This window comes from Hyperolius riggenbachi, chromosome 5 (assembly GCF_040937935.1).
Source record: "Hyperolius riggenbachi isolate aHypRig1 chromosome 5, aHypRig1.pri, whole genome shotgun sequence".
Classification (NCBI taxonomy): Eukaryota; Metazoa; Chordata; class Amphibia; order Anura; family Hyperoliidae; genus Hyperolius; species Hyperolius riggenbachi.
The window spans coordinates 436,544,263-436,560,398 of NC_090650.1; the positions used below are offsets into that span (position 1 = coordinate 436,544,263).

At 44.1% G+C, this 16,136-nt stretch overlaps 1 protein-coding gene across 3 annotated transcripts in view; it reads right to left on the bottom strand.

Annotated features, from left to right (window-relative positions):
• TSNARE1 (t-SNARE domain containing 1) overlaps window positions 1-16,136 on the bottom strand; it is a 557,339-nt gene that overhangs the window by 110,760 nt on the left and 430,443 nt on the right. The window contains exon 12 of one of the 3 annotated variants that reach the window (XM_068238105.1): window positions 3,621-4,271. The exons of the other annotated variants lie outside the window; for them this stretch is intronic. Within the exon in view, the coding sequence (XP_068094206.1) occupies window positions 4,035-4,271 (237 nt within the window). The 3' untranslated portion in view covers window positions 3,621-4,034. Of the gene's footprint in view, window positions 1-3,620; window positions 4,272-16,136 lie in introns of those variants that run through there. 3 annotated transcript variants of the gene reach the window in all.

Sequence of the window (16,136 nt, forward strand, 5' to 3'; positions counted from 1 at the left end):
ACAGTATGTTTGTTTAGGCTGAAGTTCCCCTTAACTCCATGTCTGCTTCCATGAAAGCAGGAAGTAGACACACTGCAGATGTATTGCAGGATTTCAATCCGCTGTAACAAAGAAATGTTTTCCTTTAAAGGTTATTATGCTGCTGCATATCTTTTAGAGCAGGGAGGAAGTTCTCAGTTCATGTCTTTTCAGTTGTTTTAGTTTGGCCGCACAAGTCAACGTGTGCTTAATATGTTTATGTTTTTACTTAGATTTTTGCAGACAGTTCTGAATTAGGATAATATAATTTATTACATAACTTCAAAGGGTGAGCTGTTAGGGCTCATTTCCACTATAGCGAATCCGCATGCGTTGTCCGCATGCGGATTCGCACAGCCAATACAAGTGGATGGGCCTATTTCCACTTGTGCGTTGTGCGGAGCGTTTTTGTGTGCGGGGAAAATCTGCATGGCAGAGCCGTCAGAATCCGCTCCCCGCACACCGCTAAGCGAATCGCATACAATGTATCTAATAGGGAAATCGCATGCGGTTTTGGCATGCGTTTTTCCCCGTGATTTCGCATAGGAGGTAATGTTAATTTACACAGGCAGTGACATGGTTAAAATCGCCCACCTACTACCCTATGCGAAATCGCATGCGAAATCGCGGGGAAAAACGCATGCAAAATCACACCCGCATGCGATTTCGTCTGCGGTGATTTCCCGGCGATTCCGCTCCGCACAAGTGGAAATGCAGCCTTAGAATATAGTAAAAGCTTTTTCAGACTCTCATTCTTCTTAATGTGAACCAGAGACGAAGCACCCTCATGTATTTTACCATATATATCAGTAGGAACATTAGAGAAAACACCTACCCTGCTCTCTGTTTCATCCCTCACTGCTCAGCCTGCTTGTTACCAGCCCAGATAAAATCCCGGACTGAGCATTCAGTCTGGCTTTGCTCAGGAATCATTATAGCTCAGTCATAATAGCAGAGCCAGCAGGGGGCAGGCTTGGGCTTGAAAAGACATCAGAGAAGACAGACTCAGCTATAATGATTCCTGAGCAAAGCCAGACTGAATGCTCAGTCGGGGATTTTATCAGGGCTGATAACAAGCAGGCTGAGCAGTGAAGGATGAAACAGAGAGCAGGGTAGGCGTTTTCTCTAATGTTCCCACTGATATATATGAAGAAATACATGAGGGTGCTTCGTCTCTGGTTCACTTTAAATACCTAGTTCAGGCAATTTTAAAAAAAAATGTATACAGTATTGTATGTAAATTCAAACCTGGAATTTATAAAGTTTTTCGCATTGTACATAAGAAATTTTAGATAGATATACACACACACTATCATTATCAGGATAGAAAAAGCACCACCATATCACTTGACCTCTTTCCATTGACACAAGTGAAGATACCGCCATGGTTCACTTCTTATATTGATGACGGGAACAAACGCTTGGAATGTTGCTATCCTGACATTTACCGGCTTGCATGGTTGTTCAGGGCCAGCGATTCATCAAGCACTAAAGAAAAAATAGCACTGGGAACTTTAAAAAAAAACAGCAAAAAAATCAAGAAAAAAAAAAGCGGTGTTACCGAACGCCCGTCACCCCCCCCTCCCCTTCGTGCCCCTGCTCACCCGCAGGTTTCTTGAGGTTATGTCTATCACAGAGTCTTTGCAACTTCCCAGTACCTAATAATCAATAAAACTTTCCATAGCGTAAAACTGCGTTTACTAAAGTAGCCTTTGGCCCTTGCTTAAAATAAACGTACTTAAAATACGCTTGCGTGTCAGCATATCAGATACATTGCATGTTACAATGTAATGTCTGATTGTGCTGCCCGGAAGCAGGGCCGGGCTGAAGCATAGGCTGGAGAGGCTCCAGCCTCAGGGCGCAGTGTAGGAGGGGGCGCACAATTCATTCAGTTGTCATTCCTAATTGTGTATGAAGCAGAAAGAAATAAGAAAATGGGATACATAGCAGGGACTGCAAGCCAGATAACTAGATATTAAAGAGACTCTGTAACATTAAAAAGATCCCCTGGGGGGTACTCACCTCGGGTGGGGGAAGCCTCCGGATCCTAATGAGGCTTCCCACGCCGTCCTCTGTCCCACGGGGGTCTCGCTGCAGCCCTCCGAACAGCCGGTGACTGTGCCGACTGTCAGTTCAATATTTACCTTTGCTGGCTCCAGCGGGGGCGCTGTGGCGACTTTCGGCACGGAAATAGACGGAAATACCCGATCTCCGTCGGGTCCGCTCTACTGCGCAGGCGCCGGAAACTTGCGCCTGCGCAGTAGAGCAGACCCGACGGCGATCGGGTATTTCCGCCTACTTCGGAGCCGTCAGCCGTCAGAGCGCCTGCGCAGGAGCCAGGAAGGTAAATATTACGTCACCGCTGCACGGAGGGCTGCAGCGAGACCCCTGAGGGATGGAGGACGGCGTGGGAAGCCTCATTAGGATCCGGAGGCTTCCCCCACCCGAGGTGAGTACCCCCCAGGGGCCGTTTTGTCGTTACAGTTCCTCTTTAAGGTGTTGGGGAGGTTGTGGGCCCTGTGGCGCCTCTTATTCTAATAGCAATCAGTGTGTGACGGCTGGGGAGGCAGGGATGGAGGGGCACACTTTGGTGTCTCAGCCTTGGGTGCTGGAGGACCTTGTCCCGGCTCTGCCCGGAAGCTTCCTTCCATACTGAGTAGCACGCATGCTCAGTGTGAAGTTAATGATGCTGCTGGAGGTAAAATACTAAATATCTTCACTTCCACACCTCTTACACTCCCCAAATTTTCAGGGTAGGGAAGGGACCCCCCGAACTACCTCTATACCAAATTGCAGCCCCCGAGACCCGCTGGTTCAGGGGATAGCTTACAGAAACCTATCTCGGGAATCATCGGGTCTCGGGGGCTGCAATTTGGCATAGAGGTCATTCTGGGGGTTCCCTCCCTACCCTGAAAATTTGGGGAGTGTAAGAGGTGTGGGAGCGGAGATATTTAGTATTTTACCACCAGCAGCATCATTCAATAGGAAATGTGTCCGCACAGTCTCCTACTGCGCATGCGGGGCAGCGCAAATCCACAGGCAGCGTAATCAGACACAACAACGGGTCTGGTCCAGTCTCCTCTCCTGCTGCCTGGCCATCATCCAATGATTGTAGAGTTAGAATGAGTGTCCCCAAACTCCATCCTACGCGTTTCGTCACGTGGTTGTGATTAATCAGGGACCGATTTACCGTATACTGGCATTGGAGAGTGCGACTATTTGATTAACTCTGTGGAATCCTATTCCTGTTTTAATCTGTAGCCAGCAATAGCGCCTTTGAATATAAGGTGTAAACACAGTATCGCAGTTAGTGTCCACGTGGCTGCCCGCGGGCCGCACTTGCTTGTCTGTTTTCTGTGTCAGTCCCCCTCCTCTAGCAGGCTGCTTCTTGACTGAGCTTGGCGCCTCCCCCAAAGACAGGATGTGACGCCGGGCGACGCCCAGTTGGCCAAAGCACAATTGCGGTCGGTTTGCGACACAAATCGTTAAACCGAGATGTGATGTGTAATCTCCCTCTGAATTAGGAACAGCTGGGAGATTTGGTGTTAGCTGAGAGAATCCCTGTAGAAGGCTTGGGGGGAGGTGTTAATTAGCTTGGACAATGCTTGTGTCCAAGAAAAATGTTTACTTTTAATTACCTCAGGGAGATGTCCATAGTCACCAAATGGCGGGCCTATTCAAAGGACACTTGCCTCACAGCAGGAGGCGTACTCAAAACCTGCTTTCCCACAGACTGGCCAGCTCCGACAAGGGCAGATCTGAATCCATGTGGTGTATGGTTTCTTGTATATTATATGGAGACCGTACATCGTACAGCTATAAAATTCATATAGTCTTATTCGGTGAAATCTGGCCAACGTGCTGATATGAAATTCATCGCAATTGCCCGTCCGGTTGTTGCGGTATGAATCTTCTCAGGAACCTGACCCACTGCCTTAGTGATGTCTGATGTCATATTAATCGGTATTTTCTGATGATCATGAATCTGCTATCCACCTAAATATGACATGTATTGTTTATGAGTTACAGCATTTTATAAGTTTAAGCCTAAATCTCTCCCCAAGGACTTGAACTGTGGTTGGTTGGTAATTCAGATGGGGCAGGCACGGCCACACCCCCGAGCCAGCTTCATCAAAAGCACAGTGCCAGCAGGCGGACCTCAGTCCTCCAAATTCCATCTGTATGAGAGCCTGTCTGCTGCTAGCCAGAGGACACGTGGTTAGCGACCATCTTGTTTGGACTTTGCTCTGGAACTGAAACAAAAGAACTCTGTTACTAACTGAACTGAATTGAAACCAGGAACTTTATGATTTTCCCAGAAAGGACATCTTTCCATGAATTAAGTATTTTCTCCCTTTTATTTTCATACTGTGTTATCCTTTGTCTCCATAATTGTTGATTTTAACGATTTTCTGTATATATTAATTATTTATATTGCATTAATAAACCGACGCTAACGTCAGTTGTTTGCTCAGCTACCCTATTATTCAGCCATACAGAAACTGAACCCAGACTTCTGGAGAGACGCTACTTTTGCTGCTAGCTAGACAGAATAGAGTGTGTTTAACTGATTTTATTTGTAGAAGTCAGTGAGTTCCTCTGTCTCAGAAAACAGAGGTGGTGGCAGTTATACCCTGAAATAGTGTGTAATTTGTAATTACTGTAACCTCACAGGCTCCCTTCTGGTCGGTCTGCTGCCCAAATTCCAACGGTTTCTGCGCATCGAATGCGACCACAGCTTGCATGTTCTGTGTGCTGAAACCGATTGGAAGGCAATTTGCGGTCTGGCCACGAGGGGTCCTGTGAGACAGGATATTGATGCTCTGCTGCTTCCAGCCAAAAAAATCTGGTGCTAGACACACATACTGTCATTAGGTTAGATTAGTTATGTTAATTAAAATAAATAGGTAATATAATCCCTTACCCACCCAGTTTTAAAAGAACAGGCAAATGTTTGTGATTTCATAGGAACAGCTATCTTTGTCATGGGGGCAGCCATCTTTTTGGTTGAAAGGAAGTGACAGGTAGCATGAAAGACAGTTCCAACTGTCCTGTGTCCTGATCACCCTTCCCAGTTGCTAGGCAACAAGAACATCAGAAATCCCATCATGCTTTGCACAGCATCAGGGGGGAAATGCCCGTGCAGTTTTCTTTCATGGGGCGAAGCTAAGCTTCTGTGCAGCTAAAAATGGGTAAGAAAAACAAAGTTCCGATGCTGTGAAACTGTTAAAGAGCAACTTAGCCTTTTCAGTGCTGCTGGGTAGATTTTTAGTCAGGAGGTTCACTTTAAAGGAAGCGTGAACTAAACAAAATATCAACAGTTGTCATTGAAGATTCTCTGAATATGCTACCTGCCTGAAAGCAGTGCAGATTCTCTGCCTTGCAAAATGCTGTGACTGAAACACCCAGAACTAGCGGGTAAATAGCAGCATGCTTGTTCCAATTGTGTGATTCAGAAACAGAAGAATTCAAACGATCAGACAACCAACATTTTCTTCAAGAAATATGGCAGCCTCCGCATTCCATCCGGGATTCCTTTAAAGTGTACCTGAGCGAAACTCTAAAACAAAATAAGATACTTACCTAAAGAGAGAGAATCCTAAGAATCCTATTGAGGCTTCCCTCGGTGCTCCGATGTCCCGTCGTTGAGCATTAAAACGAAATCCATGAAATCCAAATGATTGCTCTGCTGCTGGGGGGGGGGGGGGGGGGGGGTTTAAACGTACCCAGCAGCCTTGTTCTTTCATCCGGCGCCTCCCATGCTACGTTCCAACGTGACTACAAACACTTCCTCCTTCAACGCGGAAGGAGGAAGTGTTTGTAGGAGGCACCGTGGGCAGGATGAAAGAAGATGCCTGCTGGGTAATTTTTACCCTCCCCCCCCCCCCCCCCACCTGCTTAGCTGCAATAATTATCTGAATGAAATCCAAATTAAACTCATTCAGATTTCATCTGGTTTTAATCCGTTGCTCATCACAGCAACCCATTGTCGCTAATCACATCAGGGCAGCGCAGCTCTTCTCCCACTATTGTGGCAGGGCAAGCCCGCCTGCGCATGCGCAGTAACTGCATGTCTACTGCGTGGCCACGCTGCAAGATGGGTAGGAGCGCAGCACCGATTGGAAGGGGAGCGGCGGGGGACATCGGAGTAGCGAGGGAAGCCTCAATAGGATCCTTCTCTTAAGGTGAGTATCTGATTTTGATTCTGAGCTTCGGCTTAAATATGATTTGTTCCTGAAACACAGCGAGATAGTTCCAGGATATAGGGCCCTTTATCATCCGGAGAGGGTCCTTAATAAAGTGCAGTCTCAGCAGCAGCCAGTCCAGAATACGGAGGGTATTTTTGCTGCCACTGCTACAATATTACGGCTCTTGGAAGACACGAGACGAGTGGCTTGGTTGATGAACAGCCAGGAAGGAATAAAGTAAGAGCCGGCGTTGCCGCTCGGCGTAACCTGTCCCGGCGCTGCCATGTACCTCCTGTGACGCATAATGAGTTTTATCGACCCCTCTCATTGTTACAGAGCAGGAATGGGCCAGAGAGCAGGCATAAATAAAGCAGAATAATGCCTGGGAAAATGTGATTACAATTTGCAGGAATGTACATGTCTGCGTCTAATAATGCTATCGTTCAGATGGACAATTACATTAGCATTTCTAAAGCCTCGTCTTCCCATTCCCGCACTCTCCGCTGCTTCTCTGTAATAAAAGGGACACCGCGGCGGCTTTCAAGCAATTTTATGTAGAACAATGTTGGGAAAGGCCTACATTCTTTTTCCTTCATTTTTTTTTTCAAATGCTATTCAGCTCTGGAAAAAGAATTTTAAAACGCACACATATGTATAAAAAATTTAGAGCAATGGGCGATCCACATCATCTCCTGCTCTTAAAGGACCACTGTCGCGAAAGTCTTAACATTTAAAAAATATGTAAACACATACAAATAAGACGTGTGTTTCTCCTGGAGTAAAATGAGCCAGAAATGACTTTTCTCCTATGTTGCTGTCACTTATAGTAGGTAGTGGAAATCTGACAGAACCAACAGGTTTTGGACTAATCCATCGCTTCATAGGGGGTTCTCAGCATGGCCTTTATTTTTTATAAAGATGTTCCCTGAAAAAGATTTATACAAAGATAATAGCCAGCCTCCCTGCTCACCATACACTTTTTTTTTGGCAGTTGGACGGAGCAACTGCCATTCACTAAGAGGTGCTCTGCTTGCTATAACAGAATTGATGTTGTTTATCCCCTGTTTATTGCCTGAAGAAGTGGGCTGTGCCTGCGAAACGCGTTGCATCCTTGGGGTATCTTCAATAAATGTGTATTTATTTATTTATTTAATCACAGTCCTTGGTATCTGCTTTAACGGAGGCAAGTCCACCACTTCCTCCCAGCAATTTTAAAAAAATGTTTTATGTACTTTTATTCTACTGGCGCCTCTGTTCACCTACCAGCCATTCACTAAGTGCTTTTGCAAATAAAGAAAACCCTGAGAACCCCCCATAAGGAGATGGGCTAGTCCAAAACCTGTTGGTTCTGTCAGATTTCTACTACTTACTGTAAGTGACAGCAACATAGGAGAAAAGTAATTTATGGCTCATTTTACTCAGGAAGGAACATACTTCTTATTTCTATATGTTTACATAAATTTTAAATTTTTTAAGAGGCTTATTTTTTTTACATTATTTATTTTACTTCTAGATTTATTTAAATTATTTAGTCAGTGTTTGGCCAATGTAAAGTATTTCCTCTCCCTGATTTACATTCTGAAATTTATCACTGATGGCGACATCTTTTGGGCCTGAGATCACTGACGCAGTTGTGTCCACTTTTCAGTTACACATCGATGTTACAGATGCTGAAAAACAGACAGAGGCGGACACAACTGCGTTAGCAGGCTCAGGCCCTTAGTTCTGCCAGGTGATCTGAATGGAATGTTCGTTTCTTGGAGTTCTATGCACAGAGGGAGATGCTGCTTGCTTGGCAGTTGGAAAAAGCTGTTATTTCCCAAAATGCAATGAGGTTCACAGACAGGAAATTGTCCGGACCATGGTCATGACATCATACTGTGTGAGGGGTTTCACCACAATATCAGCCATACAGACACCCTCCGATGATCTATTCGAGAAAAGACAAAGATTTCTCTTGGGAAACGGGATATCAGCTACTGATTGGTTAAAGTTCCTCTTTAACATACACAAAGGATTCACATGATGAATGACAGGTTACGGCTCAATATATAACATAATACGTAACAAAGTCAAATCGCCACAGTGAGCAGGTTTCATGAGAAAGAATCCCAGCTGTTTTATTCTATAGCTACTTTTATTAAACATTTCCACAGAATGATTCTATATTCTGCGTGCAACGAATGCTTACATGACACGCGTGGCTCCCGCAGAACCCTAAAGTGGGGCAGAGCAATTATTGCCTCCAGTTCCTTCATCTGCTGGAGAGGACATCACAATAAGATCTGTAGCCATCGGTTTAGTCACTTTTGTTATATACAACGTTACATAAGCCAATTACAGTTAACGTAACTGTGCAGTATAGAAAAACTGCCATACATCAGATGTTATCAATGCAGAAATAAGGATGTCACATATTTTTTTAAGCGTAAGCTGGACTCCCCACTCTTTACTGCCCATAGTTATTCTACTAGCTTGTGTTCCAAAACAATGTCATCTGTGTAAAAATCACAAGTCACACGGCTAAAAGTTGCCACTGCATGGCTATGTTATATCATTAACGGTGGCGTAGTGGATGGCGCTCTCGCCTTGCAGCTCTGGGTCCCCGGTTTGAATCCCAGCCAGGACACTATCTGCAGGGAGTTTGTATGTTCTCCCCATGTCTGTGTGGGTTTCCCCTGGGCACTCTGGTTTCCCCCCACATCCCAAAAACATACAAATAAGTGAATTGGCCCTAGAATATGATGCATACACTACACGATACATACATAGACATATGACTATGTTTGGATTAGACTGTGAGCCCCTCTGAGGATAGTCAGTGGCATGACTATGTACTCTGTAATGTGCTGCAGGAGATGTCAGTGCTATATAAATACATAATAATAATATGATAGGACATTAGACTATGACTATGGTAGGATTAGATTGTGAGCTCCTCTGAGGACAGTCAGTAACATGACTATGTACTCTGTAATGTGCTGCAGAAGATGTCAGTGCTATATAAATACATAATAATAATATGGTAGGACATTAGACTATGGTAGGATTAGATTGTGAGCTCCTCTGAGGACAGTCAGTGACATGACTATGTACTCTGTAAAGTGCTGCTGACAATGTCAGTGCTATATAAATACATAATAATAATATGATAGGACATTAGACTATGACTATGGTAGGATTAGATTGTGAGCTCCTCTGAGGACAGTCAGTGACATGACTATGTACTCTGTACAGCGCTGCAGGAGATGTCAGTGCTATATAAATACATAATAATATGGTAGGACATTAGACTATAACTATGTTAGGATTAGAGTGTGAGCTCCACTGAGGACAGCCAGTGACGTGACTATGTACTCTGTAATGTGCTGCAGAAGATGTCAGTGCTATATAAATACATAATAATAATATGGTAGGACATTAGACTATGACTATGGTAGGGATTAGATTGTGAGCTCCTCGGAAGATGGTCATGGACATGACCATGTACTCAGTACAGCGCTGCAGGAGATGTCAGCGCTATAAAAATACTAAATCATATTAATGAACTAATTTAGAAAACTTTTCAGTACAGAAAACTGTTGCCCCTCTGCTTACAGTCACACTAACGGCTCATACACGAGCCACAGTGGTGGCTCGAGCCATAAAAAAAAAAAAAAAAAAAGAGACAGCTCGTCGCCAGGTCCCTCTGTGCTACAGCCGTACACACGGCGCACACAGGGACATAGATTTGGCGGAAGCTGTGGCCGAAGGTCCCCCCCCCCCCCCTCTGTTCCCCCGCCGGAATCTCCATACATTGTGTATGGAGTTGCTATCGCTAATCCGCATACACACGGCGGACTAGCGACAGTTGCGTCAATGTTGCGGCGACATTAGCGACTAGTGACGGTTCGGGGTGCGCGCCTCACACACGGGTGACCTGTTGCCGCAACACTCGCGTGCCACGTGTTTGCGGCGACAGTTGTAGCCCGTGTGTATGAGGCTAAAATCCTGCAGAAAACCCTCTCTGTTGTGTTTACCTGGTCTTATCAGCTGTTATCAGTAAACAAGAGGGAGTCTGGGAAGCAGCTAGCAGTGCAGTAGTGCAAATTATAAACGAACAGGCACACTTGTCTTTCAGTTTTCTGCATGTGTTTTTCTGCACACCAAGTATGTTTCTATGCAGGAAAATGCACACGTTATTTCACAGCAGCTGATGTAACTGACAGAGAAAACAGACAAAATGTGCAGTCATCATGCAGAATGTCAGGTTTTTTTCTGCGCTCGAGCAACATATTAAGAGTGAACTAGGCCATTGATTAACATGAGTTCTCAGTTCTTCTGTGCAGAAAACGCGCTCGAAAACAAGTGTGTTCCCTGCCACAAAGCAAAAAACATTTTTCTGTAACTCTTTTTTATAGACTATAATTCCACTTTCAATAAATTATCTCATTAATTGAAAAGAACAAGGATGGATAAAGCAATCCTACAGGGCAGGGATGTGGAACTCCAGTCCTCTGGGGCCGAGGTCCTCACACGTTCTTGGCACAACTCAAATTCATTTGATGGGAATCAGGAAGGGTGTGGCTTATCGTGTGGAATACACTTCTCCATTTCTCTGTCCATCCTAAACACTGGCATACATCTGGCCCTCCAGGACTGGAGTTTACCACCTGTGCTCTAGAGGATTCCATGATTGGAAAGTCTGGTAAGTTGGGAATGGAAGCGCCCAAAATAAGGAACAATTTATTTAAAAGGACTAAAAACAACATGTTTCGTGGCCTGGTGCCACTTCCTCAGGACTATATACCTTGCTAACAGCAGTCAGGGGCTCGGAATGCCTCAAATATGCGGGCTGTAGGAGGATCCAGGAAGCCTCTGGATGAACCAGCCGCTTCCCACTACTGAGGCAAGTAAGTAACTTTTTAATTATTTTTTAATATTATTCATTTCAGGTATTCTTTAAAGGACAACTGTGGTGAGAGGGATATGGAGGCTGCCGTATTTATGTCCTTTTAAGCAATATCAGTTACCTGGCTGTCCTGATAATCCACTGCCCCTAATATCTATAGCCATAAACCCTAAACAAGCATGCAGCAAATCAGGTGTGTCTGACATTATTGTCAGATCTGACTGGATTACCTGCATGCTTGTTTCTGGTGTGATTCAGAAACTACTGCAGACAAATAGATCAGCAGGGCTCCCAAGCAACCGGTATTTTTTTAATAAGGAAATAAATATGGCAGCCTCCATATTCTTCTCACTTCAGTTGTTTTTTAACCTCCCTACGGTTTGATTTTTTCCAGATTTCAGTATCTAAAAGCGGTGACGTTTTTTTCACATGCCCTGAAACCCTAAAACCAGGGAAAAAAACAGAGATTTTCAGCAGCCCCAGCACTCACTCACCTCCGTGGGATCCAGCGCTGCTATTCTCCCTCCATCCTCCAGGTGGCACTGTAACCCTGTAGTAAGATCGCTATATGTCGTCATGATGACAAACAGCGATCTCACGTAAGGGATCCAGAGTCTTTGAGGAACAGAAGAAAAATGGCTGCCAGAGTCTGGATTCCAGGGGAGGTGAGTTAGAAACGCCGCGATATTGACGGCTAGCCCGAGTCACACTCGGGATTACCGCTCCTGGCTGCTTTTTCCACTCCTAGCCTCACTCGGGGTTACCACCAGGCAGGTTAAACTGCCACCGGAATGTGGATATTACCAGGCAGAATGGCGGCTGAATTGCATGGCTGGCTGGCTGGCTGGCTGGCTGACCCGTAGTTCAGTTGTCCATGTGAAAGAAGCCTAAATGAAGAATTTGTACATTTTTTTTACCCATCTTCTAGGAGGACAGACTCATTTTCACGCACATGTAGTTAGAGCAGTGAAATGCCTGTTCCCTTTGTGAGAATGATGCTGGCTGATCTCTGCGGTGAAACAAGGTGCTCTGTTCTAGTAAATCAGTCTCATATCTCCTCTCGCCTGTTTTGTATTTCACCGCAGTTCAGCACACTGATAAATCTCCCCCGATGTGTCATTGATGAGGAGCGGATCGTGTCTTCAGCAAAATTGTAATTTGGCTGTGCAGGTTATTACTGGCTGCGTCGCGGGCTCCAGGGGAGGCGCGGCAGGTGGTGCGCGGCACGTAAGTAGTAGATGTTTATTTCAGGTGTGATATACGCCGCTGACCGACAGGCCAGGCTTATGTCCACCATTATAACAAATGCCGAATGCAGAGCTGGTGATGTTCCTACATTCTAAGACAACGGACTATTGGAATTGTGCACCTTGTATAGTACTCTCTAAGACAACGGGCTATTGGAATTGTGCACCTTGTATAGTACGCTCTAATACAACGGACTATTGGAATTGTGAACCTTGTATAGTACTCTCTAATACAACGGACTATTGGAATTGTGAACCTTGTATAGTACTCTCTAAGACAACGGACTATTGGAATTGTGCACCTTGTATACTACAGGCTAAGACAACGGACTAATGGAATTGTGCACCTTGTATAGTACTCTCTAAGACAAGGACTATTGGAATTGTGCACTTTGTATAGTACACTCTAAGACAACGGACTAATGGAATTGTGCACCTTGTATAGTACACTCCAAGACAACAGACTAATGGAATTGTGCACCTTGTATACTACAGGCTAAGACAACGGACTAATGGAATTGTGCACCTTGTATAGTACTCTCTAAGACAAGGACTATTGGAATTGTGCACCTTGTATAGTACTCTCTAAGACAAGGACTATTGGAATTGTGCACCTTGTATAGTACACTCTAAGACAACAGACTAATGGAATTGTGCACCTTGTATAGTACACTCTAAGACAACGGACTAATGGAATTGTGCACCTTGTATAGTACATTCTAAGACAACTGACTATTAGAATTGTGCACCTTGTATAGTACTCTCTAAGACAACGGACTATTGGAATTGTGCACCTTGTATAGTACAGGCTAAGACAACTGACTATTAGAATTGTGCACCTTGTATAGTACAGGCTAAGACAACTGACTATTGGAATTGTGCACCTTGTATAGTACTCTCTAATACAACGGACTAATGGAATTGTGCACCTTGTATAGTACTCTCTAAGACAACGGACTATTGGAATTGTGCACCTTGTATAGTACAGGCTAAGACAACAGACTAATGGAATTGTGCACCTTGTATAGTACTCTCTAAGACAACGGACTATTAGAATTGTGCACCTTGTATAGTACAGGCTAAGACAACTGACTATTGGAATTGTGCACCTTGTATAGTACTGTCTAAGACAACGGACTAATGGAATTGTGCACCTTGTATAGTACTCTCTAAGACAACGGACTATTAGAATTGTGCACCTTGTATAGTACAGGCTAAGACAACTGACTATTAGAATTGTGCACCTTGTATAGTACAGGCTAAGACAACTGACTATTGGAATTGTGCACCTTGTATAGTACTCTCTAATACAACGGACTATTGGAATTGTGCACCTTGTGTAGTACTCTCTAAGACAACGGACTAATGGAATTGTGCACCTTGTATAGTACTCTCTAAGACAACGGACTATTGGAATTGTGCACCTTGTATAGTACTCTCTAAGACAACGGACTAATGGAATTGTGCACCTTGTATAGTACTCTCTAAGACAACTGACTATTGGAATTGTGCACCTTGTATAGTACTCTCCAAGACAACGGACTATTGGAATTGTGCACCTTGTATAGTACTCTCTAAGACAACGGACTAATGGAATTGTGCACCTTGTATAGTACACTCCAAGACAACGGACAATTGGAATTGTGCACCTTGTATAGTACTCTCTAAGACAACGGACTATTGGAATTGTGCACCTTGTATAGTACACTCTAAGACAAGGACTATTGGAATTGTGCACCTTGTATAGTACACTCTAAGACAACGGACTATTGGAATTGTGCACCTTGTATAGTACTCTCTAAGACAACAGACTAATGGAATTGTGCACCTTGTATAGTACTCTCCAAGACAACGGACTATTGGAATTGTGCACCTTGTATAGTACACTCCAAGACAACGGACAATTGGAATTGTGCACCTTGTATAGTACTCTCTAAGACAACGGACTATTGGAATTGTGCACCTTGTATAGTACTCTCTAAGACAACAGACTAATGGAATTGTGCACCATGTATAGTACTCTCTAAGACAACGGACTATTGGAATTGTGCTTCCATGTATAGTACTCTCTAAGACAACGGACTATTGGAATTGTGCACCTTGTATAGTACACTCTAAGACAACGGACTATTGGAATTGTGCACCTTGTATAGTACTCTCTAAGACAACGGACTATTGGAATTGTGCACCTTGTATAGTACTCTCTAAGACAACGGACTAATGGAATTGTGCACCTTTTATAGTACATTCTAAGACAACGGACTATTGGAATTGTGCACCTTGTATAGTACACTCTAAGACAACGGACTATTGGAATTGTGCACCTTGTATAGTACTCTCTAAGACAACGGACTATTGGAATTGTGCACCTTGTGTAGTACTCTCTAAGACAATGGACTAATAGAATTGTGCACCTTGTATAGTACTCTCTAAGACAACGGACTAATGGAATTGTGCACCTTGTATAGTACTCTCTAAGACAACGGACTATTGGAATTGTGCACCTTGTATAGTACTCTCTAAGACAATGGACTAATGGAATTGTGCACCTTGTATAGTATACTCCAAGACAACGGACTAATGGAATTGTGCACCTTGTATAGTACTCTCTAAGACAACGGACTATTGGAATTGTGCACCTTGTATAGTACTCTCTAAGACAATGGACTAATAGAATTGTGCACCTTGTATAGTATACTCCAAGACAACGGACTAATGGAATTGTGCACCTTGTATAGTACACTCTAAGACAACGGACTATTTGAATTGTGCACCTTGTATAGTACACTCCAAGACAACAGACTAATGGAATTGTGCACCTTGTATAGTACACTCTAAGACAACGGACTAATGGAATTGTGCACCTTGTATAGTACACTCCAAGACAACAGACTAATGGAATTGTGCACCTTGTATAGTACACTCCAAGACAACGGACTAATGGAATTGTGCACCTTGTATAGTACACTCCAAGACAACAGACTAATGGAATTGTGCACCTTGTATAGTACACTCCAAGACAACGGACCAATGGAATTGTGCACTTTGTTTAGTACACTCCAAGACAACAGACTAATGGAATTGTGCACCTTGTATAGTACTCTCCAAGACAACGGACTAATGGAATTGTGCACCTTGTATAGTACTCTCCAAGACAACGGACTAATGGAATTGTGCACCTTGTATAGTACTCTCCAAGACAACGGACTAATGGAATTGTGCACCTTGTATAGTACACTCCAAGACAACGGACCAATGGAATTGTGCACTTTGTTTAGTACACTCTTAGGCCTGGTGCACACCAAAAACCGCTAGCAGATCCGCAAAATGCTAGCAGATTTTGAAACGCTTTTTCTTCTTTTTCTGTAGCGTTTCAGCTAGCATTTTGCGTTTTTGTGAAGCGTTTTTGGTGTAGTAGATTTCATGTATTGTTACAGTAAAGCTGTTACTGAACAGCTACTGAAACAAACACCGCCTGGCAAACCGCTCTGAAGTGCCGTTTTTCAGAGCGGTTTGCGTTTTTCCTATACTTAACATTGAGGCAGAAACGCCTCCGCAATCCAAAATCTGCAGCAGCCCGGGAGTATGCGTTTCTGCAAAACGCCTCCCGCTCTGGTGTGCACCAGCCCATTGAAATACATTACCCAAGCGTATCCGCGTCCGCAAGCGGATCGCAAAACGCAGCCGAACCGCTCTGGTGTGCACTAGGCCTAAGACAACGGACTAAGTCATGCATTTTGGTGGTACTAATGGTCTAGCACCATACAAAATAAATGGGATACAGTTGGGGAC